Consider the following 25,831-nt stretch of genomic DNA (forward strand, 5'->3'; position numbering starts at 1 on the left):
CAGTTTTGTAAAACAGTTTATTAAGAGATCCCACAACAAGCTCCATGAACACAGGCTGAGTGTCCATTTCCAGGCCACCAACACTGGAAGCCCTAGTCTCATTTCACACCAGCTTTCTCCAAGTCCTCTGGCAGGATACGACCCTTCTTCCGGGCCTTGTCCTTCCTGTGCTCCACCTTGGCCACCTTCTTCTTCTGGATGTTCTTACGCCGCTTGTCCTGCCGCTGCTGCATCTTCTCTACCACGTGCTCCGTCCTCTTCTCCCACTGCTTCTGGCGCTGGGCCTTGCGCTTCTCCTTGCGCTTCAGGGCAGCCTTCAGACGCTCCTCGTCATCGCGGATCTTGACGCCTTCTGCCTTGTAAAGGACGTTGGTCCATTTCATCTTATTTTCCAGCTCCATGGCTTTCTTTTGGTCCTTGTCCTTCAGCTCCTCCAGTTTGCTCTTCCGGGCTTCCAGCCTGCTCAGCAGCTGCTTGTAGTTCTTGCCTGTCAGAGGAGTGAGGTTTCCCTTCACTCTCTTCCTCTTCTCTCTCTTCTTCTCTGTCTTGCTCAGCTCCTCCTCCTCACAGACTTTGACCTGGTTGAAGATGATCCCAACCTTGTTCTCCTCCTTTGCTTGCTGCGGCTCCACAGCTGCAGCTGCCTCCTGGGCTCCCTTCTTCTCCATTTTCTCCTTCATCTTCAGCTCCTTTCTCCGGCGCCTCTTTCTCTCCTTCTCATACTTCCTTCGGCGCCTCTTCTCCAGCACAGCTGGTGATAGCTCTTTAGTGCCACCCTAAAGGACAGGCCAGAAGAGAAAGAGAGGCTGTAAAGGGGTTGTACAGAATTTAGATATTACAGCAGAGATGACCACAACTCCCTTGATTTACATTTCTCAAACACCTTAAACATTTACCATCTATCACAGGACAATCCAAGTTATGGGCCTGACTTTCAGAGGTGCTGGGTGCCCAGAACTCCCAACTCCAGCTGTGCATCCCAAATCTTGCTAGATCTCAGCCTTCCGGGACTCTCCTAACCTCCATCCTTCACACATTTGTGAATGAGCTTCTCCCTTACTGTCCCTGACTTCAGACTATGTGGAGTCCACAGACCTTGGGGTTTCCTTAGCTCTTGATTCTGGAGCCGTTTCACCTCTCATGAGATTCCCACCACAGTGCCCTTCCTCTGGTCGGGTAGATGTTCTCCAAGACTGGCGTGTATGAACTGGCTGTCAAAGAGGTCTATCTAGTTTTCCTAGTCACTCTGGGCCATACACTACCTTCAACTCATGCACAGAACCCTGAGTGACATCAATAGGAGTGTCCCCCAGGAGACAGCCCCAAACACATCATCTTCAATGAGAATGAATTCCCTTCACAGGTCACTTAGCAAGCTCTGGATATTGCAGGGTGGCCACTCAGTCCCAGTCTCCCAGCAACAAGCTGCACTGCAGGGGGGAGAAAAAAGTGACCAACAAACCTATCCAATGTGTGGCTAACGCCCTTACCTGACCAGAGACTTCTTGCATCTTCTCATGTAACCTCTGACGCAAGATATTCACAGCAGAAAACGAACCGGGATCACTTTTTCCACCTGGTAAAAAGAGTGGGAGAATGAAGTAATTCACTTAGAATAAGGCACTAGTCACACTGGAAAGATCTTTGACAGTTTCCAGTGGGACACAGGAAGGAAATGCAAGACGCACTTTCCTTAGAAAGGAACATTTCTTTAGAATTTCCTCCCCTCCATCCCTAACACTATTCAAGGTGGTTGAGCCCAGAAGAATGTTTTAGCACCATCCAGCAGCTGGTCAGTTTCTCTCTCATGCCTTTAGTGCAGCTCTGAGCTATCACACTTGCAAACACTAAGGGGGAATGTCTAAATCCAGACAAAAGCCTTTTCACTGAAGACTGAAAGGGGGGGAGAATTACAAAGACTCTCCTCTCTATTCATATGAAACACACCTTTTCAAACACAGGCCTGCTTTATGCCTAAAAATTTGATTGACCTAGCTACACTGCTCAGGGCTGTGAAAAACTTTATATTAACCCTCACTATAGATACAGCTAGGTCAACAGAAGAATTCTGCCCTTGATCTAGGCACCACCTCTCGGAGAGGTTGATTAACTACATCATCTACACTACAGCTTCACAGTGGCATAGTTGCGGCACCATAGCTGTGCAGCTGTAGTGCAGACATACCCCAACTCCTCAATACATTAGGGTGGCATTTCCAACTGTGGTTCAGGAAGTTGCCTCTTTAACATTGGTGAAGCAGCTGCAGAGTGACCTAGGGAGATCAGAGCTGCTTACAGCTCTTGCTGCTTGGGGAGATTCCAGGGTGCCTGTAAAGGAGAAGTCATACTCCCAGGCAGTGGAAACAAAGAACCAAGCAGCCATAGCGATCAAATTAGAGTGAGTTTATTTTCAGCCTCTCTCCTTAGCAATGTGTGAAAAATTACTTTTTCAGGTGACCAAGCACTCTAGTTGCTGCAGAGTAAGTGGGGACTGGCAGGGGCGTCAGCCACGTGACAATTGCTAGTTGACGAAGCGATCCACAATATGAAGAGATTGAGAAGCGGTGATTTAAGGGATTTATGTTTCCAGAAAACCCCCTACTAACCACCTTGTGAAGCTGGGTCTCACATGTGCACGTGCGCACACACAATCTTCACTTCTATAAGAACATTTAATGAGAAAAATATTGTATATTCTGCTGAAGGATTTCTAAGGGTTTTGCAGACTAAATATATTCAGTGTACCAGGGAAAGGCAACTATACTACATGCTACAAAGGACTGCAGAAAAGGAAAATTTAAGCTAAATATCTGCTCCACGCAGAAAGAATTTTATGAGTTTTTTTTTCCCCTTAAAAGATCTCTTCCAGAAGATCCCCAAACACAGAACTCAAAATGACATAGCTGCAAAGAACAAGGGCTGAGTTCTACCCTATTAAGATCAAAACCATGGCTCCAGGGCAGTGGTGGCCAACCTGTGGCTCCAGAGCCGCATGCGGCTCTTCAGAAGTTAATATGCGGCTCCTTGTATAGGCACCAACTCCAGGGCTGGAGCTACAGGCGCCAACATTTCAATGTGCCGGGGGGTGCTCACTGCTCAACCCCTGGCTCTGCCACAGGCCCAGCCCCCACTCCACCCCTTTCCACCCCGTCCCCTCGCTCCTCCCCCCATCCAGCATGCCACAAAACAGCTGATCAGGGAGGGAGGGGGAGGCGCTGATCAGTGGGGCTGCTGACGTATTACTGTGACTCTTTGTCAATGTACATTGGTATATTCTGGCTCCTTCTCAGACTCAGGATGGCCACCCCTGCTGCAAGGAATCTAGTTATTCCACAGTAGTGGTTCAGTCCATTAAACCAACCTGCTGTACAACACATGATCCATATTTCATTTCTCCCAACTGGGACAATGAAAAATCAGTTAATCAGTTTCCATTTTGTCTAGAGCCCTACAGGTGCTGGGACAGTTAGGCGGCAAGCCCTACAATTGAGTGTTTATTAGTTTAAGAACAACGGTTTGTGTTGGAATTTAGATTTTTAAATATTCATGGAAATATTTGTCAATTTTAGGATTTACAAAAAGCTTCAACAAAATTAGATTAGATCTGAACCAACAGAGTCTCTTTTTTCCCCCCTGCAGTTACAGACAACTCTCCTTTGCACATCTCCAGTAAGTGTACCCAGCTGCAACATTACAACTTGCTTGTCTTGAACCTCAGTTTCAGAGCCAGTTTGCAGTCTGATCTTAGCAAAGGACAAACTCAGTACTTGTGCTTGGAGACTCTGAACAGTCTTCCCAGTCCCAGTTTGTTGGCATGGGGAAGGAAGAAAGACATGGCTTGGCTCAGACATATTTAGCCTGTGAATCCGCCATTTGAGCCCTCTCACCTGTGGTTCCGTTCTCAGTTTTGCTCACTGCTGTTCCAGTTGGAGTGGATCTGCTCTCATTGGGTGCTGTCGGTTTGGCTGGAGTAGATGTGTTAAGATTAGGTACTGCCTGCTTAGCTGGAGAAGATTTGCTGGTACTGGGTGCTGCCTGCTTAGCTGGAGGGGAATTTGCCTTCTCAGTTTGCTTTCTGGGTTTCTTTCTCTTCTTTTTCTTCGGCTCGCTGCTAGCATCTCCAGACCCAGCTCGCTTGGAAGCTGAAAGGCACAGGAAAGGTTTAGAAAGTAATAGGACAGCTATTTCTTCACTGTCCCCCTCACCAACCACATATTACTGAAAATTAGGCACCCAGCAACATTCTGCATCTAATTTTAATGCAGACATAAACCTCTCTTTAGTTATGGGATTTAGATTTTATCTATGTTAAAATGACAGACATTAGGAGAACCCAGCTACAGCCCAGTTGTATCCTACATCCCTGGTCCAGCAACTATTTAAATGTGTATAATTTTATGCACATAAACAGCTGCATAGCAGTCAAGGGAGCTAATCATGTGAGTAACTGTATTAAGATGATATTAAAATAAAACAGTACAGAGTTTAAGCATAGAAGTTTCTGGTTATCAGGGAATAAGGTGCAGATTATCAAGGAGTGCAAAATTCGGTTTAGGATCAGGTGGCGTAAGGAATACATAATCTGTAATATCCCCGATTGGGGTAAAAGGTTAACGGGTCAAAGTACAGACATTGAGATATGGGGATATGTTGTTCATATAATGGCGATGTTCAGGTGTGGAGTATAATGAGTGGATACACATGTGCTTAAATGTTTGCAGGATCAGGGCCCACATTATAGTATGGTTTGATTTTTACCTACCAAGTCTTACACACCAGATCAAACGGCCTAATAACCCTACTAAGAAAACCATGCTACAAGACAGGGTTTCTAGAGATCAGAAATTAGCATCAAGAAATGGAGTCTCATTGCACAGGGCAAATAGAAATAATACCAAACGTTCTTTTCCGTGGCTCCTGGACCTGCTGCACACAAATTTTCTTAGCTAAACTCTGCAGGTATGAGTCTTTGGTGGCCAGACTAGCCATGTCTAATCCAGGTCACCCAGCAACAGCAATAAAATACAGGAGAATCTACACAGTAGTGCCCCAGAACTAAGAGCAGCTCAATTCAAGCGATGATGCGCTCCACACACGTGTCCTTCCTTGGAGCAGGGCCACCAGCACCGAATGAAGTCCAGAGGGCTGCAACATCCATCTCCTTGCCCTAGATGTTGAAAAAAAAAGCTGGTTAATGAGAGAATGACAAGGGGCGTTGTTACATTTCTCTTTTTGCATTAAATAACGTAGACTTGGGTAGCAACTTTATAACTGCACGGGGCAACACAGAAGAGGAGGGAGGGAGGGAGAACTGGGGGAGAGAGCTGCAGGAGAAAGGGGGGACGGCGGGGAGGAAGGGAGGGGCAATAGAGGGGGCTACAGGGGTGGGGTGCAGACAGTAGAAGGGGACACGGGGAGTGGGCGGGGGTCGGGACAGTAGAGGGGGCTACGGGGGTGGGCGGGGGTCAGCGGGGAGGGAGGGGGCACAGGGGGAAGGGTGATGGGGGAAGGGGGTTCCTGGGGGAGGGGGCAATGGGGGGCACAGGGGGAGGGGTGATGGGGGAAGGGGGTTCCTGGGGGAGGGGGCAATGGGGGGCACAGGGGGAGGGGGCAATGGGGGCGGGAGGGTCCTAGGCGCCCCCTGACCGTGGAGGGACCCCAGCAGCCTCACCCGCGCGCCACCTCCGCCTGCCAGCCGAGCCAGGGCCCCACATGGCCGGGCAGGCAGCGCTAGCCGAACGCAGAGCGCACCCTCGCTTCCCATTGGCGGAGGCGGCGAGGGGCGGGGCCCGCGGGGGAAGCCGGGCTCGGGCGGGGGCCGCCTGGCCTGCCCCGGGGCCCTGCGGCGCGCGCTCTGTTGTATCGCCGCAGCGTGGGGGGGGGTTGCAGGCCGCTGGGCCAGGCTGTGCCTACAGCCGGTCGCACGCAGCTCCCCAGCGATCCCCCGCCCCCGCCTTGCTCCCTCGGCACTGCCGTGCCCGCCTGAAAGCTGAATTTGTAAACCCCTCTGCCGGCTCCCTTCTGTTGCAGCTGCGTCCAAATTAAACCAGTTCTGCGCGTGTGTGTGTGAGAGGGAGAGACTCTTTGTACGTGTCCCAGAGATTTCTCTGTCCCCTTGTCTACAAACTGCCACTCGCTGGCGTAGCTCCTCCGGTGCCGACAGTATGCCAGAATAAAGCCACTTTTATCCCATCATCATTATTCTGCTTGGTGAGTGAATTATTCCCGAATAAAGTAATTTTTATTCCAGACTTGTGTCCACACCAGGAGCTCCTGCTTTATTTCTGGCTTCAGAGGAGCAGCCGTGTTGGTCTGTGTCCGCAAAAAGAAAAGGAGGACTTGTGGCGCCTTAGAGGCTAACTAACTTACAAGTTCATTGCCCAGCTACCAAAATTCAGCCACTTCTAGGATGGAACAGCTGACGCTGAACAGTTTACAACACAACATAGCTGTTAGGTAAGGCGAACAGACGTCCCAGTGTTATCGGGACCATCCCAATAGTAGGAACTTTGTCTTATATACGCAATTATATCGGTCCCCTGAAAAAAAGGTGTCCCGATTTTTCACATTGGCTATCTGGTCATCCTTCAGTTAGGCCAGGCAGTGAATTGAAACCACACAAGGAATTTTAGGGAGGCAGGATGCAATTATGCAAATGTAAATTGACTAAGATAGGTGGGGATTGTGGAAACAACCTTGCCCTTAATCTTGTTTAAACTGCCCTGGGTGTTATTTATTCTGAAATATTTTAAACAGAACACACACATCCTGATTTTAATGTACTTAACACAATACCGACAACTTGAAATGTACAAAAATCATGAGATTTTAAAAAATAATATACTTCAGGTGTTTTGTAGTTGCTTTTGTGTTTCTGAGTCTTTAGGGTTGACTGAACGGGATCACGTTTTCACAGTAGAAACTTTTTCTTTTTAGTGGAAGCTCAGATGCTCATAAAATCACATGACTCCAGGAACTTGGGCTTTGAGAAAAAAAACACCAACTATCATGGAACCTGTGCTAAAATCATGAGAGTTAGCAACAATAAATAAGCATAGAGCAAATATGTAACTAATATTAACTCTTTGTACAATGCGGCAGTAGAGAATCCTGCTATATCCGTCCAGGAAGTGCACCTGTAGTTTACAGATGACCTAATGCATTGTGTACAAGATAACATACCATGTTTATCTTTTATTAATAAAGTACTGTAAACACTGCAGTGGGCACAGTTGATTAATCACTGTGCAAGAGTATTTCTATATGGTTTTGAGTCCCCAAGCTGTAAGTCCTGCTCCTCTAGTCCACATATTCACACTCAACCCAGGTTAACGTTCGTGGAACATTAGCTTGAGTAAGGATTGCAAAATTGCATCCCTAACAGTATTTTTCCTTGTGACGAAGGGAGAGCGGAAAGGACTTTCTGGTAAGGACTTGTTAGGGTAGCACTCGCAATGCAGCTTTACTGGTCTTTAGAAGTAAAATAAAAATCGTGTTAGAATAGAAGTTACTCTCCCAGTTAGCAAAGACCACAGTAGCCTTATTTGACATTTTAGTTGGATTCATGGCACTAAAGCAGTGTTCATATTAAGAGCACTACATGAGGTTGGTACAGGGAATCCTCCCCAGGAATTATTTTGGACAGTGATCTTTTCGGTTGGGATTTTTAGTGGGGCCTCAGTGGGTTAGGATTCATAGGTGCCTTTCAGTGGGAGCAGGGTGCCTAACTCTTCTTGGAAATCTCAGCCTTAGTTTTTCATAGCAAGATGTGAGGTGCGTGAAGTGTCCGTAGGGTCTATCTGAGAAGTGACAAATTAGATGCTAATGTTCTGCATGTTGCCAGGCTTTCGCAACAAAGATTTTACACCTGTGACCCCGAGATGTAACATCCAGACTGAGTCAAAGCACTGGCCTGTGATGTAGGTGAGAAAGCATAGCAACGTTTGAGAAAGCCCCTAAGCAGCTCCCCAGACAAGCCCCATGGACCTCCTGTTTCACCTTGTAGGTTTCAGCTCAGCAATAATCAACTCTTCTACATAGCCCAACTTCAGTATCAGCAGGAAGAGGAGCTGGAGTGGTTCATATTTGCTTTGAACATTTTGGGAAATGCTCTTCCCACTACATACACACACAAGATGCTCACGTCATCCGCCCCTTGCAGCTGAAAACACACACTTTAAAAATTATACAAAACAAAGTTAGTTTTATTCAGCCATCTACTTACAAAACAAATGGAGTGGGGGGAAAAACAACCCCACAGAGACGTGTGAAGCTACAGTAGAATACTGACCAGGGACTTAATTGCATTCTGGGTACACCAGTAGTTCAACAATGATTGGACATTGATCTAATGGTTACATCCCATTTCAAATACTTTCTTTCAATTATACAAGTAGAATTAGCTTAAATGACTGAAAGGAGGAAGCAGTTTGCAGTGGTCTCAGGCTATGAGAGAACACCCACTTGGGAGCCAGAGAGTCCTTAATTCTAATCCTGGCGCTGACACTGCCTCCAACTATAGCCTTGGGCAAGTCACTGCACTGCTGCCTCAGTTTCCCTTGCACTTCAATGGGAATAGTATTTATGTCTGTGGCAGCGGTGTTCTGGGGAGTCCAGGTAGTTTTAGCTCTCCCATCTCAGTAGTTTCTGAGCACAAGGATTCAAGTTTGCAGAGCACCTTGAGGGTGAAGAGTGTTATATACAAGTACTGAGGAGGTTATTATTCTTGTAAACTACAGCAGAAGTCATTTTAGTGCCACCACAGAAGAGGAAGAGGCTGAGAATACTGATATAGGAAGCACCCCAATGTTGGTTAACTTGAGTCTTAGGAAGAAATAAATACTAAAAAAACCCACCCCAAACCTTGACCCAAATTTCCTATTCAGAACCAGAATACACTAGATTCCTGCACAGCGCAACAACATGTTCCCAACCCGGGATTCACATGGAAACAAACTCCATGCTCCTAATGGTCTCTACATGTAGCCATCATGTGGTAACATCAGACAAATCCTAGCTCAAAGTTGCTACCGCAGTCAATTTCCTGTTGGCCTATTACTTCTACCATACCCCTATGGGAACACTTTCACGGGCGCGGCTCAAGAGGTGAAGAAGACACTGCTGATATCCAGTGAACGGCAGCAGCTGACCTGCAAACACAGCTACAGTAGGCTATTCCAGCAGTGGGAGAAAGTTGGCCCAATTCAGCAGCTGGGAAGACTCCAGCAGCTCAGCACCACTGGTTTGAGTGTGCTCAGCGGGCACGGCATCCTCTTCAGGAGTGCTCCATTGGACCTGCCCCGTGCCCGTTCACGTGAGGGTGCGATGGGGTTGAGCTCTGAGGGGCTGTAGTGCTCTGCTCTGCCGTGGCAGCTGCCAGAGGCATGGAGAGGCCTTCGGGGGAAAGCACGGCAGGGTCTTCTCTCCAGTAGGCTTCGCACAGAGGAAGATCATTGGTGTCACATAGACTGTAGCTTTCCAGAACAAGCCACCCCAGTAAGGAGAGACAGGAGGTGCAATCAGAGAGCGGAGGGGGGGAAAAAAAAGAGGCGGGGAGAGAAAGCAAGACAGAAGCAAAGTGTTAAGAAAATGGCAAAAGCATCCGTGAACATAATAACAATGAGGAGTCCGGTGACGCCTTAAAGACTAACATATTCATTTGGGCATAAGCTTTCGTGGGTAAAAATCCCCACTTCTTCAGATGAATATTTTACCCACGAAAGCTTATGCCCAAATAAATCTGTTAGTCTTTAAGGTGCCATCGGACTCCTCGTTGTTTTTGTGGATACAGACTAAAACGGCTACCCCCTGATACATGGACATCATGTTTGTGGATCATAATTTTATCACGAGTCTCATGACACTGATGTTCCCTAACAGGACTCAGGCTGGTGTGTGATCTCACTGCCCTGGGAAGGGTCAGGAGTCCTTTCATTGAAGCCAGTGGGGTTACTCCAGTCTGAAACTGGCGTGTGCTCCCACTCTAATTCCCATTCAAGTCAAAGGAAAGACACCTGAGGCAAAATCCCAGCCTCCTTAAAGTCAATGGCAAAACTCCCATTCACGTAAGCAGGGCCAGGGTTTCATCCCTAACAATTTCACTGAGAGTTGGATCAGGAACCAACCAAGAGGAGAATCAGACCCTTCGGCCCTAATTTCATTAGTGATTTTGGGTGCCCAACTTAAGACATCTGATCCTGAGTTTTTAGAAAAGCAGAGTGTGCTCACAACTCCAGGTGCTTGGAGCTGTGAATACTCTACACCTCTCAAACCCAGGTCTAAAAGTTTTTAAAAGTTTGGGCTGTAAGTGTTTAGAATCAGGGTTATTCTTGATCTACCATGGGGCAAAAAACAAACAACCTCCCCCCACCCCACCAAAAAATGTACTTTAAGTTCTTTCAAGGAGCATTACTAGATTGTCACTGAATTGTTTGAAGGTCTGTATTTGTAAGATCATCACTCCATTCTTTTTGTTAAGAACCAAAAAACCCCAAAGTCTCTATCCCCTTCTCCCCTACTCTAGTGTTATGACTAATAGCTACAAAAGTTATGTGCTAAGAAAAGGACAATTGAGTCTCATGCTGCAGGATCACTGCAGGGGTCAGGAAACCTCCCCTCCCCCATCTCCAGCATTACAAGATTGGCAAAGATTTATGGGAGATTTATGCCTTCTCCTGCAGCATCTTTGGCCAGACTTTCAAAGGTGTTGATCACCTGCAGCTCCCATTAACTTCAACAGGAATTGTGTGTGCTCAGCTCCTCTGAAAAAGCAGGCGACAGTGGTTGACCACTGCAGGGTATAAGATTAGGTGGACCAGTAAGGTGAACAGTTATGGCAAATCCTGTGTTCCTAAGTCAGTGGCTATCTCTTGTCCCTTTGTTGCCCTAGCTCCTACTCTGAAGTTTGAGGCGGATGCACAGTGGCAGGGCTATAAACCAAAATAAAAATAGAGGAAAAAATGCTGAAAGAGAGGAAGGAGCTGCCCATGCAAGAGACACCCAGAGACCGAAGTGAGTGCTGGAACAGGAAGTAGCTTGTGTTCAAAATAAATAAAACAGAACCAAGAAAACCACTGGACCCCTTGGGTTTGTTTTACCATTAATAGACTCAAATAGAGATTTTTGGGAAATATTTTAAGAGCAAAATATATATATATGAGACTAAACACTCTGAACTGAAGAGATGTGTCTAACAGGTTGAACTCCAAACCCACCCTCCAGTCATCAAGCCATGCTCTCAAAGAGACGGGAATGGTGGACCAGGAATTCAGAGCTCCAGCCACAAGTGGCTGGAGAAGGCAAGCTGGAGTGCACGGAGCTACATCTTCGGGGAATAAGCACATGAGGAGGTCACTGATTTTAGACACTTGGTTTTTGGCGGTTACAGAGAATTCACTCAATGCCAAGTCATCTCTTTCCCAGCAGTTGCCCTGCTGGGCTTGCTAGAGAAGAGGGGTGGGGGCTTAGCATCTGGAGCTTTTGCACTATTACCAAGTGAGGTCCCTTCATTGGGGTATGAAGGCTTAGCATCACATCCTGCAGTGACTATGCAAAACAAAGCTGCCACTGAGGTATGCATGAAGGACTGCAGGACTGGGGCCTAACTAGTCCTGAATCCACCAACCATTTCTCTCCCTTACTCCTGGATCTCAGCCCCTCAGGACCGGATCCCAGAGCACTAGGGTCTGGTGTCCAGCACACCTCACACTGGAGGACTACTAAGAACTCTTCAGCCTAGCATCCGGGTAGAATGCAGCTCTGGAAAGGAAGTGGGCATCTCTCCTTCTTCTCCCTCCCTGACCCCCCCCTTCCCTCCAAATTATAGAGACCTCAAAATTTACACTACAGTTCTCCAGTCAGTAACCCAAAGTTCATAGTTGCTATGGGGCTCTGCAAGGCACCATCCAGCTTCCCAGTGGAGAGAACCCTGAGGCTTGGCTGGATGTGAACCCAAAGGAGATGTTAAATGCTCTCCCAGGGCACACTATTGGGACTGTGTGGGAAGGCACCTGCCTAGAACACAAAAGCACATGAGTTGCTTTGAAAGATTCTTGGCTCGCAAGTTTCCTCATGAAGTCAATATTTACTAGCAAAAACCCTACGGACACGCAGTATTTACCAGTATATGGGGCAAGAGTGTCTCCCAAACCCCTGCTACCGTGATGGGAGTGAGAACATGCCCTTCCAGGTGACACCTACCCAAAAGCACAGAGTCTAATTCTATAGTCCTCTCACAGACAAGCAGTAAAGTCAACAGGAGTTTTGTCTGCACAAGGACTTTTGGGCCCTAGCAATACATAGGGACCAGCCGGAGCCTAACAGACTGGGTGCAGAGAACGCAGTGCTCTGCAGCTTCACCCAAAGGGATGCCAGGAAACAACAGTGTTTCAAGTGTTAAACTCTAAAGCTCTAACTATTGGGGATGGTGAAAATCCACCAATGGAAACCAGAGATTGAGAGAGCAATTTGGAATGGTGGTTGTGTGGAATCCTACTGTCCTGCTCCCACTGAAGTCAACTGCAAAGCTCCCATCAATTTAAGTGAGAGCAGGATCAGGCCACTATAGCACAAAATGATATGCTTGATCCTAGGCGGCACAAGGAGCTGACAGCTACTGACCCCCAGCTGAGCTCTCAGAATGAGTTTCATGTCGCCCTCTCCAGGTACACACTGACTCTTTACAGCCGTTTAAACACAATTAACATCCTACAGCCATGTGTGCTTTAATACAAAATAGAAACCCCTTTCTCCACATCAGACAGTAAAATTCTGTTAAAAAAAATCCTTATGACCATTTATAAAAGTACTTTGAATAAGCCACTTGTTGTTTCTATTTAAACACTCACATGTTTCTTTGGTGCAGAAATAAAGATTGGTTAAAACCTGTAGCCGATGGCACATGAAGGAAAAGGAAATAAGTGCTCAAGGACCAGTGGATAAAACACTAGGTGCAGCTACAGGACATGAGGGGTCATTAAAGAGAGCATAGCTCTATATTCTAGGCAAGATTTCTCACCAAACGAGCACTTCATATTAGAAACAGAAGAATGGATTGATTTGGTACAACGGGGGGAGGGAAGGGACAACCTCCCCTCCCCCCCACTCCTGCTTAGACAGTAGTTCTGCTAGGAATGATTGCTTAGTGCAGTTTCAGAGCTAGGTAGATAAAAGACCACACTAGCATGGTCAGAACCCATTGGTCCAAAGATTAAAATAACCATTTTAGAACCACAAGTGTACATGCCAGAGTGTCTGGTTACAATACCACAAACACACATCACAGGCTCACATTTGGGTCACCATAACTGCACACACCCCTGTTAGACAACATTGACTGCTTTGCTGTCCAATCAAGTTATGAAATAATAAAGTCCTGACCCCAGTTAAGACCAGAATTTTTGCTTAGATCAGTCAGCATTGTGTAACCCTACTCAACTTCCTTTCCACTCATCTCCAAAATATTTAGTGGGCCTCTCACTGTCCTAAGACATCTTTTTATAATTGTTGCTCTCCTTTTCGCAGCTATGAAAGGTAAATTTTCTTAAAATAATGCATCAATTTTAAAGGGACACTGTTGGGCTAACTTTTATTTCTAAAATACCTGCATTACCAGTAAATGGCGGCCTGATTTTCTAAATTCCAGTTGAATTGAGCATCTGTAGCTACCACTAAACATTTTAGGGAATTAAAAAATAATAAAATTAAAAAAAAAATCATCTTATCAAAGCTTATTAAAAGTGAAAGAAGTTTAAAGAGCTAGTTTGCTTTTTACCATTTATGCTGTTGATTAATTTGTCTGTGGTGTTTAGATGTGGCTTGTAATTATTAGAATTTGTTGCATTTCACTGAGCTTGGACAGTGCAACCAAACCAGTCCCTTTCAGATCGGATTCTGGTCACTTTCATTTACTGGACCTCATTAACTAGCGATGTTGGGGGTTGCAATAATATTAGGAGGGAAAAAAAGTTGTATCCACCAGAACCTATGTTCTATTGAAAGTCTTTAAAAAGATTTCACAAAAGATACATTAGTGGTAAGTTTTTACAAAAAACCACCAACCCTCTCACCCTGCTAGAGATAGAAAAATGTCGATTCTAAGCTACTTGATGATGTCCCTTTAGTTCATTTTAAACAGATTTCAGACAGTTGGTGGGGGTGAGCTACAAGGAATAGGCATGTTATGTAGTTTAAGACACTTGTGAAAGAGCACACAAAGAGGCTCTGCCCCATATCAGCCTGACTGCTTAGCATCTCGATAGCTTGTTTTAGGTTGCAGAAGACAAGTTTGATCTAATTAAAAACAGGTGTGAATTTTAAGGGGAAATATCCATTTAGGCTTGTGTCTTAAGGACAATCTGCTCTCCTATCCTGTTTCTCAGAAAGGGCTGGAGACAAGAGGAGGCTTGTTAGTACATGGGAGTCCATGGCCCTATTTGTACCTGGAAGAGTAATATTCTTCTTCTAGTTCATACAGGTCAATGGAAATCTCATCCCTCAGCGAGATCAGCTTCTTGTCACACTCTTCCTGCACGCTCCGCAGCTGCTGGTTACGCTGGTTAATGGCTTCGTTCACGGAGGGGAAGTCATTGAGAATCAAGAACTGCTTCAGGTCAGACACAAGCTTCATCAGGGATTCGCCAGCTCGGACCTTGCAAGGTGGATAAAATATTAAGCAAACGGACACAAAGTGACTTTGGGGTCCTTTACCATGGCTCTGCAACATGGTCTGCTGGGCTGCTCCCTCAGCCTCCTGATACCAGACTTTGCAACATGGGAGCAACTTGGCTAAAATGCTAGCCAAAAGCCTGCAGTACCAGAGAAGAATGCATTAGCACAATACAGTTGTCCACGCACACCCTGGGTACTGTGCAGCCTTCTGGCACTCTATGCACAAACAATGATGTTCTTTTGTTTCACAGGCAAGCACAGCCTTCAGTAGTATAAACCCAGAACTGTATGTTTTGTCACCAACCAAAGGCAAAAGAAGGTATTAACATTGCAAGCCAGGAGTAGGATTTTAGTCAGGGGCCTCACCAGTTAAAACTGGGCAGCTCTAAAAGTGAAAGTTGGTAGCTTTGGGTTGGGACCGAAAGAGAAATCCAGAGGAAACAGAAAAATCACTCCCTTCCTTTGCACTGGGAAAGCCACCCAGTGACGATTACACCTCTGGCAGTAATTGACATTAGTATTCTGAGTGCTCCTCATGGATGCTGTAACAGAGCACAGAACACACAAGATCCGCTAGGCAGCACGCCGGCTTGGCACACAAGCTGTACTTACTATATTGGCAGCTCTGACGTGCATCTCATAGTTGTCCTGCTCACTCTGGGTTGCTCGAGAGACTTGGGTTTCATCTTCAATCTAAAAATCAATTTAAAAAAAGCCATGTGTCTTCAGCTCACCCAATATTCCTGCATCCCAGAAGAGGTTATTACTTAAAAGAATATCTTGTTTCAGTTCAAACCACATATAAAAGGGGCTTATGTCCCTGATCCCATCTAGCAGATGCTTTTGGTAGGATCAGAGTTAAGAGTGCACCATTTGTTGAGCTCCCATCTCTTCCCTCATGTTAATCAATTGCTGTGCAGAACAATGTTCGCCTCTCTGTTTTCCTTGGACTGTCTTCTTGGATTCTTCCCACCATTGATTTTCCAGCACTTCCAGCTTGTTTGATCGGACTGTTTGTTTGAAAACTGAGTAGCATAATTTGCAGCTGTTCACTAGTAACCTGCTAAAAAGAACTGTTGAAAACTCAGGAGTCCAAATTTGGCATCAACCTCCCCTCATCCCTTGCAAAGCTATTAAAGCCTCATTGAAGAATAAGGCTAAGCTTGGTGTACATGCAGAATAGATGCATAAATGCAGAATTTGACTCCAGGAAGTGAAAGCTTCAGCTGCTGAATCTCTATGAGCCACCTACATCTCACTGGTTAATTTTCAAATGCAGCCTTTTCCTGTGAGCTGGATGGGTATTTCTAGCCTTCAGATCAGTGTAACGATCATTCTGAACAAAATTATTGGATCTATGTTTATATTTCAACCCATGTTACCTTAGGATCTAGTCCTACAAATGCATAATTAGGATGCAGATAGTCCCACTGACTGGAAGATCAGGGCCTAAATTATAATCTTCCATTTTTATGGTGCCTTTCATCCAAAGGGATCCCAAAGCACCTCAAAAAATTATAGACAAGGATCACTTTTCCCCAGCACTCAAACTGAGCCACCTCTGCTCTAGATTTCAGTGAGAGAGCTAATTAGTCTCTATTAGTTCGTTAGAAAACAAGGAGTCCGATCAGAAGTTTGCTGATTATCTACAGCTATTTTCAGGATGAACAGATCTATTCTTTTGTTTAGTGCTGTCAGAAAATCCCCATCTGCAATGTGTTGCCTTTTCCAGAGTAGCTAATTGGCCTTTGCCTCACCCACAGGTGTTTTACATGAGGAAGCTGGTGTAAGAAGGTGGGGACTATTCTAGTTGGTCACAGGCCCGAGGATTGTTCTATATATTATAGGCTGGGAGAGTGGTTAACAAGTCTAAGTAAAAAGGAGGAAGAAATATAGATACACTGATTTTGTAGTGACAAAGCAAGTTAACCAAGATTTAGGGACCCCACAACTGTGAAGGTGCTCCAAGCTGAAGGTTATTAGGAGTCATCTCCAGGATGTATACATCTGGGGTAAGAGTGTTTTGATATATAGTTGTTAAATGTGATGTTAGTAGAGGAAATTTGTTCCTTTAAGTAGTACAGAAAACTGACTCTTCTCAGATAGCTTGCCTAAAATCTAACTATGGAAAGGGAGAGAATGTTTTAAAAAAATCCATCTTTACATAAGACTTAACACTTTTGTGTCTGTTATGTACAGACACTTGTTCCCTTGTCTAGGATTAGAGGGTTCTTCTAACTAATGGAAATAAAACTTGAATGGGCTCTGGGATAGACTTCTATACCCATGCCTTGCTCTGACTGCTACTAAATAGGTATTGACTTCATTGACCTTCTTTCAAATACCCACCTTAGCAGTCTTGATGATCTCTGTGAAGTTATCCATGATTGACTTGATGTCATCTTTCAGCCTCTTGTTGTAGGACTGTAGGAGGGTCTCTTTACTTTGAGGCAGGACTCGTTGTTGTGACATTGTGTTAAATTAGATTGTAACTGAAAGGCAGGAAGAGAGAGCCTGTTACGAGCCAGCCCAACATTACACCAGCATATCTAAATACTTCCTGTGAAACTCCTAATTTTACTAGGAGTCAAAACCCCACTAAGCCAATCTCTTCTCCCTACCCTAACCAGTAAGGGCTGCAATTCTACTCCCACTGACCAACAAGAGCAGGACTGGGCCGCTCTGCAGTCTTAAATCTACACAACAATTTAAACAAAAGATCCGCCTAGGCGAATAGTTACTCTCAGGGGCCGCAGGGGGACGTTATAGGGGTCCACCACAGCTATTTCCAGGCAGCATCCCCGGCAAACCAGCTCCCTGGGGACGGGAAAGAAGGTCCCCCTAGCCAAGCCCTCTGGTACCTAGTAGCCTCCCTGATTGCTGGAGTGAGCGTTCGCCCTGCAGGCAGGGCTGTGCATGAACTTGCAGGGATCCATCTCTAGCAGGGATCCATCCATCGGCACCCTCCCTCGAAGCAGCCACGGCCGGCAGTGCGTGCTGCAGGCTCTGCCTCACTCACCCAGCGAGCGACGCAGGGCATTGCCCGCTCCCGGCCGCCACCTGCCCCGAGCACGGCTGCTCTCAGCCCGGGCTTCGCGGCGAGCAAGCCCCGCTGGCCATCCGCACGCCCGCCTCCCCTAGATTGGCCGCCTCTTCGCCGGTGGTTGGCTGCTGCAGACGCCAGTCCTTTGCCCCGGCTTAGGACCTGTTTCAAGTAGAGTTGAGCGAGCACATTTTTTAAAGCCGCAGTAGGGGTGTGGGTGTCTGTCTGTCTGTCTCCCCGTCCCTGACTTGCGGCTTGGTCAGACACTAGAATGTCTGCAGTCCCTGCTCTTTAAAAAGGCACCCCTCACATGCTTTAAGGACGTGCATGCAAGGGGGAAGCTGCAGAATTGCTCCAAACCTTTATCACTTGGAAGGACCCTTTCTCTCTCTCTCTTCTTCCCCCCCTCCGCCCCCCCTTAAGCAGCCTTGAAAGCATCGGCCTATAGCATTTAAGCTGGGCTGTCTGAAGGGTCCGGCAGATATCCCTCCATTTGTCACTTCTCGAAGAATTTCTAGCCAGAAGAGCTAGTGAGACTGTATTTATTATTATTAAAGCTTGTCTTGAGCACAAGGCAGAGCCACCGACACAAAGTACCAGCTCCTGTCTGGGCATAAACAGGCCCCATTCCAAAGTAAATGCATGGCCCAACCCTAGTTGAGCAGGGGTGGGGGAAACTGGTGCAAAACTTTCTTAAGCTTTCCATTCGTGTCTGGTTCATGCTGTGGAATGTAATGCATTAATAGCAACGTCCCCATTCACTTCCACCAGACAAGGAACAACACAGCGTGACCACTTGCCCCTTATTTTAAGGGACCTCGCCTGACCATTTTAAATAGTAAACGGAGTAGAAGAAATACACCTTTGAGAGAGAAATACCTGCTTTGCTCAGGGAAACAGGGTTTCCCTAAAATGCCCCTAATTAAATAGACCATGGTTCTTTATTTGCATCCAATATAGGGGTCACCACAAGAACATCTCCTGAGTCCAGTCTCTACCTCCACAAGCTCCGTCCTTTGTTCGTTTCAGCCCCACCACCCCCTAGGTTAGGGGGTCACGAAAGGGTAATGTCGGCAACTTCCCCTTTAAGAGGAAGTAGACCACGGCCCCTTTAAATCCTCTCCGGCTTGCTTGCTCCCTGCCTCTCTCGAGCGTTGCCTCGCTCTCGCGGGATTTCCAGCTCCATACATATATTACCCAGTATGCCCCGCTCTCTCTTTTTCCACCTCAATCCAAAATGGTGAGTGTCGGCGGTTGCTGCTGGGCCCGGGTCGGGGGGGGGAGCGTGAATCCGCCGCCATCCGCCCCTTCGTCGGGGTCGTAGCCGGGCGCTACCGGGCGGGGCGGACGCGCGGCCCCCGGGAGGGGCCCGGCCGGGCTGTCTTTCGAGGTCTGCGGGAGTCGGGGCCGGCCGGGGCCTCCGCCGCCTGCAGCAGGGCCCCGGGGGGCTGAGGGTAGCCCGTGGGGAGCCGCGTCTTTGGGCTCTCGGGCGCCTTTCCCAGAGATGGGTTGGGGCCCCGGGGACAAGGGCAGGCCGGTGCCTCTGGTGTCGGGCCGGGGGGACTCGCACCCGCAGAGGAGACTCCCGGCCCGGCGGGCGTGTTTCCTCTCCCGGCCCTTGCGCGGTCTCTTTTTTCCCCCCCTCGGGCTGAGGTTCAAGCCGCCCCCAACCAGCAAAGGGCCTTCGCACCACCTGGTATGCCGCGGCTCAAATGCGGCAGACCCAGGCGATTGGGACCCGCGTCCAAACCAAGCCCCTGGGTCTGCCTGCTGAATGGTCTCCTCGCGGAGCAGATAATCACTTCTGGTTTCAGTACTGCAGGACGGTGTGAGGAGCCAGTTCCTCTTTACTGGGGCGGGGGAGAGGGGGCTCTTGCTCCCATCGCAAAGCATCAACACCACCATTTGGAGGAGACTAGGTGCAGCTCTCTGCTGGGACATTGCTGTGCACTGGGCGGAGTTTTTCTGTGACTAAGGGCGTTTGAGTGAGATGAAAAATGGCTCATTGATCTGCACAAGCAAAATCTCTTACAAGAGGCTCTTTAAAAGAGCCTCAATAATCAAGAGGAGGGGGTTGAGGCATCATGGCTCCCCCTGCAAGGGCAGGGTCTAGACCTGCACACTAATATGCTCCATTTTTAACAAACATAAGCCTCTCCAAGCGGGCATGGCTTGAATGGAGGGAATTTAGCATTTCTTTCATTTGCAGCCAAAAGGAAAGAAGGCTAAGGGCAAGAAGGTGGCACCTGCCCCTGCTGTAGTCAAGAAGCAGGAGGCCAAGAAGGTTGTAAATCCTCTCTTCGAGAAGAGGCCCAAGAACTTTGGCATTGGTGAGTAAATGGGCATTTGGGGTGCTTTGGACTGTTTCAGCTGCTGTTCAAGAGATAATGCTCTGAATAGGTAATGGTGTTTGTCTCAGGCATAACCAACATTTTTGTTGCATTTGATTAAAGTTGTAGTGTGGACTTCCTCTACCCCTGCAACTGATAGTGAAGTTAACTGTTTAGGCTTACTGGCTGCACAGACACGACATGCTAAATGAAAATCTAATGTAGATGTGTCTTATGTTTTGGTGGTAAAGCATTGTTAAGCAATTAGCAGAGTTCATCGTGTGATAGGGATATATTATGGTTGTCTGAAATAAGATGAGTATCTAATTGTGGTGTAAATGGGCGCCTTTCATAGAAATGCCATTTCTAATAGGCTGTGGACAGAAATCTTGGGTTTAGGAGTGGTGGGGAGGGAGACCAGGGATTGAATATGGTAGTAGAAAACATTCTCAAATTCTGGTTTTAACAGAGACCAGACCTGACACCACCTGTGCGCCCCCCCCCTGCATAGTTTGCTAAAATAGTTGAACAGCAGCTTTTCATACTGTGTGCAGATGATGCAAAAGAATATTTGCTATCTGAGTGATAGTGCTGACATGTATATCCACCAAGATCGCTGATGCACTCCTATCTGTGCTCCATAGTGTACTCAAATGGCTTTGGAGCATCTGAATGGTGGTCTGTGTTTCAGGACAGGATATCCAGCCCAAGCGTGATCTGACACGTTTTGTGAAATGGCCACGCTACATCAGACTCCAGCGGCAGAGATCCATTCTTTACAAACGTTTGAAGGTGCCCCCTGCAATTAACCAGTTCACCCAGGCTTTGGACCGCCAAACAGGTAAGATCAAGATCTGAAAAACCTTTCTTGGTTCTAGTTGCTTATAATGAGGGTCTGAGAAAACAAAATTTTGACTTAACATGTAAAAATCTACATTCAATTTGAAAGGTTTTTTGTGTGGGTTCTGATACTGATCTGTGTGGGGGAGGGGGAATTTGTAGTTCCATTCAAGAGCTATCTGAACACACCTGTGCATCATCAGGGTTCACTATCTGTCTGGGGAAATGTTAGATCATTCCCACTCTCCATGTTCTCCCAAAAATACAAGAGCCCTGATCTTGAATTTGGACCTTAGTATGTACCTTAAGTGTACATGGAAAGTATGGGGCCCAGTTGCATCACTGTAAATAGTCTCCTGAGTAGAGTTGGATTGGGGTGCAGGCTTGTGGAGGGAACAGCAGTCAGATAAGTTGAGCTAGAATAAGGGGAAAATTGGGGCTGGAGGTCAGAAAGATACAACTGCCAACGCACGGAAATGGTTTGTAAAAGAGCAATAAGTATAGAAGAATTTTCAGCCTAAGTAATACAGAGTAACTAGTTATCTGGGAGGCTGATATAAAATGTGCTCCTCTATTACAAGGAGGGGGACAACAAGGGATAAGTTGCCCACACTTTAACCATAGATCCTGTAGAAAGAGGGGTTTAGTTGGCTGATACTATGAGCAGATATCTATGTTGGTATGAATGAAGCAGGGGTGCCAGGAAGAGATCTAACTTGTGACATGCAAATGAGAAGGTACATGCACAGCAGCAGAGCCTAAAATTGGCACTAGAGCTGCGTAGTGCAAGAATAAGATAACACTGTGCAGATGATGATGATTAATATTTGCTATCTGAGCATTAATGATGACTACTCACCACCAAGATCGCTGATGCACAAAAGTATCTTTTTTTGGGGGGTGGGGAGGGGGGGGAGATAACCTGTCTTTAAGGCAACTAATGGAATCTGGATTATGTTTCAGCTACTCAACTTCTGAAATTGGCTCACAAATACAGACCCGAGACCAAGCAAGAGAAGAAACAGAGGCTGCTGGCTCGTGCTGAGCAGAAAGCTGCAGGAAAGGGGGATGTTCCTACTAAGAGACCACCTGTCCTCAGAGCTGGTAACTGTCTACATTTGTTTTGTGTTTAACTTGCCTTGGTGTCTAGAGAGACAAGGCCTTATTCTACAACTGACAAGAGTAGGCTAGTTTGTTTTCTTTTGTGTTCTTCCTTCTCCACATTGATCAATGACTTGGACAAGCTATTGCAATGATGTATGAATTTCTTCACCTGAAATGCAAACTGAAGAGCAAACAAAACGAGCTTTTTAACCCTGAGCTATAGCAGATTGTCCATATAATATTTCTCTTGCAAATCTTGATCGGTAGGAGCTGGTGGCCACACACAACTGTCCCTTGAATCGTAGATCTGTATACAAGCCATGTAATACTCAAAGGCCTTCTGTTGGCTATTTCAAAAACTTGGCCATAGCAAAGACCTTACTTCATTGATTTTTCTTTGCAGGTGTCAACACGGTCACTACTCTAGTAGAGAACAAGAAAGCTCAGCTGGTAGTGATTGCCCATGATGTGGATCCCATTGAGGTAAGTGGCTTATTCTTTTGTAAGTACTCTGTTCTAAAATAGTCCTGATCAGATCCCTCTATTATATGGACTTCTAGGGGTGTCTGGAGCAATATCAGTAATTCAGTAACACAACTCTCTAACTGGATTGAGCTAGGAAAGGGTAAAGCCATAATTGGCATTAATTTGCTATGCCAGGTTTGGAGCCTAGCTCAGGCAAAGGCATAGTAAGACATTTTTCATTATAGAAAACATTATTATTCATTATTTCATTATGAAGTAGCAAAACTAACCTTGAAAGAATCTGAGAAATTTGTTACTGTTACTTTGTATGCATGTTCTGTACAACATGTAATAAACCAAATTTGTACTGAATGGTCTTAGTGGTAGAGTTCTTGGCTTTTACATAGTGAGGCTTGGCCATTGCAATGATGTATGAATTTCTTCACCTGAAACTCAACCATGAAGAGTAAACTATATAAGAGCTTTTTAACCCTGAGCAATTGCCAAAGCCCACCCTTTTATTTGCATGTTGCAAAGCCAAGAGGGTAGTCTTCATTCTTGGGCCTCTGACCCTACACATCCTTAATCTCTTCCTAGTTGGTGGTCTTCCTGCCTGCCTTGTGCCGCAAAATGGGAGTTCCGTACTGTATCATCAAGGGCAAGGCCAGACTGGGGCGGCTGGTCCACAGAAAGACCTGCACCAGTGTTGCCTTCACACAGGTTAACCCGTAAGTTTGTTCTCATGCTTTCTAAGAATCTAAATTTGATTAGCTCAGAAGCAGAGAGCAGACAGCCATCCTCCTAGTTAAAGATTGGGGGGTGGGAGGGGAAGACCATCTTCCAAAGAAAAAGCTACACCAGATTTCTATTCTAGACTAAGTACCAACAGACTTAAAAAACTGAACAGTACATAGGGCCTGATAAAACCACTGTTAATACAGGTGTAAATCTGGATATGTCTACACAGTAGTACAACCTATGGCATGGCTGTAGCTGGCCCAGGACAGTTGATTCAGGTTTGGGCTGTGGGGTTTTAGAATTGCATTGTAGACATCTGGGCTGGAGCCTGGGCCCCGACTCCGTTTGGGAGGGGGAATAGTTGTGAAGTATTGTCAGTCTGCTGCATGGAGAGGCCATGCTAAATGGTGGTTTTAATAATGGTGGACCTTTTGACAATGATGCAAATAGAATTTCTTCACCTGAAAAATCATGTGGCATTAAGAGCTTTTTAACCCTGAGACAAAAGGTTCCTCAGAAAATGCGGCTGCTATTTCTGTGGGTGTTCCAAAGGAACTAACGCTAGTATCTCATTACAGTGAGGATAAAGGAGCCCTAGCCAAGCTGGTTGAGGCTGTCAAGACCAACTATAATGATAGATATGATGAGGTAAGAATTTCTGTGCCACTAGCCCTTTTTGTGTCAACATCCGTCTTGAGCCCATACACTTCAAGATTCCTTGAAAAAAAATCTTATTGGACAGAAGCGGAAAACAGTGCAGATTTAGGTGCAAGTAGCTAGAAATAAATGACACCAACTGTCTGACAGGCCCAAACCTCTGCACACAGCACCTTTTGGTCCTTTCATAGGAACTTTGCAGTCTGCCTTCCAGAACCAGGGCTTCCTGGAGTTAAAATTACAGCTCCCAGGATACCAGTTCAGATCATGTTTCACTGTTATGTACAAATTCAGTGAATTCAAACCCATTCTTTTCTCAGTCTTAGTGATTTTCACAATCTGCTTAGTAAATCCATCATGGGGAAGATGTGATGTAGTTGCCAAATACAGACATTCTTTAAGCATCTGGAACCTGAAGTCAGTGACTTGCAGGAACTGAACTGTTAAAGTTCCACACTGTGGGATAAAGGGTTAACTAATCATTCTGATAGCTTATGCTGGACTTACTGGGAAAGGGTGCCTAACCTATTTTTTTTTTCCCCCCTCTCTAGATCCGTCGTCACTGGGGTGGTAATGTCTTGGGGCCAAAATCAGTGGCTCGCATTGCCAAGCTTGAGAAAGCCAAGGCTAAAGAACTAGCCACCAAGCTGGGCTAAATGTACTGGACATAAATTTTTCTGTACATAAAAAAATAAAATCTAAAACAGTGTTTCAGCATGGCATCTGATCTGGGATGTTTCAAAAAAGCTAGTATTAAAGCACTTGAGTCCTAAGTAAATGCGAAGACAAGAACTGAATAGCCATTGAGTGTTCATCAATCCCTTAGTGCTGGGAGTGTAAACCCAGTTAACAAAAAGAAGGAAGCCACTGAACCTACTGCAAAGACTCAGTAAACTAGAAACCACTTTACCCCTTACTGCCAGTCTTCTGTAGTGTCCTGGATAACTTCTGCCTTAATACATATATGCTGTAAAACCTCGTGAAATTCACCAGAAAATTTAACCTTAAATGCATCATGTATGTATGGCCCACTTTTCTCTTTAAATGGACCTGTGGCTATGGCAGTACACTGGGCCTCAGGACTCCCATTGCAAAGCTAGGAACTGAACCTGCTGCTCCTGTGCAGTGACGCACTTAATCAGTACACAACTTGTAAAACAGGAGACTTTTTCCTTCTGGCTCTTGGAGGAGTCCCTTCCCCTAACCGTTTGTTGTGGATTTGTCTGAAATACTCTTCACAAGACCTGTATTGCTAAAGCAGTATAATCCCTATTGGGGATGCAAGTATGGTTTGTCTACAAGCTATGATGATACATGACTGTAGGCCAGGCCTGTGATTTAAAAGCTAGTTTATCTACCTTAGGGGTTCCCAAACTGGGGGTTGTGACCCCTCAGGGGGTCACAAGGTTGTACCTGAGGGTCACTAGCTGTCAGCATCCACCCCAAACCCAACTTTGCCTCCAGCATTTGTAATGGTGTTAGTGTGTTTAGGGGGGTCACACTTGAGGCTTGCTATGTGAAAGGGGTCACCAGTACAAAAGTTTGAGAGCCACTGATCTAACTCATTCTAATTTTCTAAGCTTGATCTAATAAACATAACTATGCATGTACCAAGCTAGCTATATTAAACTATTTTCACTTGACTGCCTTAAATTATGTAGCTGACATACCTAAATCAAAATCATGCCTTTTAAAAGCCTTGTCAAGGCCTGCTTACAGGCTCAAGCTTTACTGTAGCAAATGTCAAGAGGGCACTTCTGTTTTCCATGGTTTAGTGTTTGCAATTTCTGAGTTTTATGTAGATGCTGAAAACTCCTGGGGAGTTCTGAGCCTGTGCAGAATTTGTCCTCCACAGCTTCTTGTTTCTCTGCAGAAAAATGACTGAGGGGTAAGCAAAGGAAGTCATACAACCCTCCCCACCACCTTCTGCACCTATGGCTTCTCAGCTGCAGGGGGGAGGGATCCTTGTACAGGCAACTGCTTCCTC

At 46.1% G+C, this 25,831-nt stretch overlaps 3 protein-coding genes and 5 non-coding genes across 12 annotated transcripts; 6 read left to right on the forward strand and 2 right to left on the reverse strand.

The window, feature by feature from the left end:
• SURF6 (surfeit 6) lies at positions 1–14,490 on the reverse strand. Of its 2 annotated transcripts, none has more exons than XM_073314034.1 (5): positions 14,439–14,490; positions 4,896–5,167; positions 3,888–4,142; positions 1,491–1,576; positions 1–776 (listed from the first exon to the last, which is right to left on the reverse strand). In XM_073314034.1, exons 2-5 carry the CDS (start codon positions 4,987–4,989, stop codon positions 99–101), a joined length of 1,113 nt encoding a protein of 370 aa, XP_073170135.1. In that variant the 5' UTR covers positions 4,990–5,167; positions 14,439–14,490; the 3' UTR covers positions 1–98. The 2 variants fall into 2 exon arrangements, with proteins under 2 accessions (XP_073170135.1, XP_073170134.1); XM_073314033.1 differs by lacking the exon at positions 14,439–14,490 and adding an exon at positions 5,672–5,751.
• On the reverse strand, positions 8,184–19,202 carry MED22 (mediator complex subunit 22). 4 transcript variants are annotated; one of them, XM_073314040.1, is made up of 6 exons: positions 18,590–19,202; positions 17,687–17,872; positions 17,017–17,159; positions 15,280–15,360; positions 14,439–14,647; positions 8,184–9,473 (listed from the first exon to the last, which is right to left on the reverse strand). In XM_073314040.1, exons 3-6 carry the CDS (start codon positions 17,137–17,139, stop codon positions 9,275–9,277), a joined length of 612 nt encoding a protein of 203 aa, XP_073170141.1. In that variant the 5' UTR covers positions 17,140–17,159; positions 17,687–17,872; positions 18,590–19,202; the 3' UTR covers positions 8,184–9,274. The 4 variants fall into 4 exon arrangements, with proteins under 4 accessions (XP_073170141.1, XP_073170142.1, XP_073170143.1 ...); XM_073314041.1 differs by lacking the exon at positions 18,590–19,202 and having other exon boundaries at positions 17,687–18,044; XM_073314042.1 differs by lacking the exons at positions 17,687–17,872; positions 18,590–19,202 and adding an exon at positions 17,529–17,672.
• Positions 18,865–24,558, forward strand: RPL7A (ribosomal protein L7a). Its single transcript, XM_073314038.1, has 8 exons — positions 18,865–18,950; positions 19,920–20,040; positions 20,732–20,881; positions 21,844–21,984; positions 22,388–22,467; positions 23,047–23,177; positions 23,766–23,835; positions 24,396–24,558. Exons 1-8 carry the CDS (start codon positions 18,948–18,950, stop codon positions 24,498–24,500), a joined length of 801 nt encoding a protein of 266 aa, XP_073170139.1. The 5' UTR covers positions 18,865–18,947; the 3' UTR covers positions 24,501–24,558.
• Positions 20,590–20,664, forward strand: LOC140899451 (small nucleolar RNA SNORD24). Its single transcript, XR_012155336.1, has one exon. It is a non-coding gene; the product is annotated as a small nucleolar RNA SNORD24 (small nucleolar RNA).
• On the forward strand, positions 21,686–21,758 carry LOC140899452 (small nucleolar RNA SNORD24). The gene has a single exon (XR_012155337.1). It is a non-coding gene; the product is annotated as a small nucleolar RNA SNORD24 (small nucleolar RNA).
• Positions 22,128–22,205, forward strand: LOC140899449 (small nucleolar RNA SNORD36). Its single transcript, XR_012155334.1, has one exon. It is a non-coding gene; the product is annotated as a small nucleolar RNA SNORD36 (small nucleolar RNA).
• Positions 22,870–22,950, forward strand: LOC140899448 (small nucleolar RNA SNORD36). Its single transcript, XR_012155333.1, has one exon. It is a non-coding gene; the product is annotated as a small nucleolar RNA SNORD36 (small nucleolar RNA).
• Positions 23,620–23,692, forward strand: LOC140899450 (small nucleolar RNA SNORD36). Its single transcript, XR_012155335.1, has one exon. It is a non-coding gene; the product is annotated as a small nucleolar RNA SNORD36 (small nucleolar RNA).
• Positions 24,559–25,831: the final 1,273 nt, after the last annotated feature.

Source organism: Lepidochelys kempii, chromosome 16 (genome assembly GCF_965140265.1).
Source record: "Lepidochelys kempii isolate rLepKem1 chromosome 16, rLepKem1.hap2, whole genome shotgun sequence".
In the NCBI taxonomy this organism is placed as follows: Eukaryota; Metazoa; Chordata; order Testudines; family Cheloniidae; genus Lepidochelys; species Lepidochelys kempii.

Excerpts from the sequence above, each read along its gene's own strand:
- RPL7A (XM_073314038.1), top strand. Across the intron at positions 20,041-20,731 it reads GCCCAAGAACTTTGGCATTG|GACAGGATATCCAGCCCAAG; the intron begins GTGAGTAAATGG and ends TCTGTGTTTCAG. Across the intron at positions 23,836-24,395 it reads ATAATGATAGATATGATGAG|ATCCGTCGTCACTGGGGTGG; the intron begins GTAAGAATTTCT and ends CCCCCTCTCTAG.
- SURF6 (XM_073314034.1), bottom strand. The coding sequence starts at position 4,989 with ATGGCTAGTCTGGCCACCAAAGACTCATACCTGCAGAGTTTAGCTAAG. Across the intron at positions 4,143-4,895 it reads GCCACGGAAAAGAACGTTTG|CTTCCAAGCGAGCTGGGTCT; the intron begins GTATTATTTCTA and ends TGTGCCTTTCAG. Across the intron at positions 1,577-3,887 it reads AACTGAGAACGGAACCACAG|GTGGAAAAAGTGATCCCGGT; the intron begins GTGAGAGGGCTC and ends TCTTTTTACCAG.
- MED22 (XM_073314040.1), bottom strand. The coding sequence starts at position 17,139 with ATGTCACAACAACGAGTCCTGCCTCAAAGTAAAGAGACCCTCCTACAG. Across the intron at positions 14,648-15,279 it reads ACGTCAGAGCTGCCAATATA|GTCCGAGCTGGCGAATCCCT; the intron begins GTAAGTACAGCT and ends CCACCTTGCAAG. Across the intron at positions 9,474-14,438 it reads GAAGAATATTACTCTTCCAG|CTACAGTCTATGTGACACCA; the intron begins GTACAAATAGGG and ends TGTTCTGGAAAG.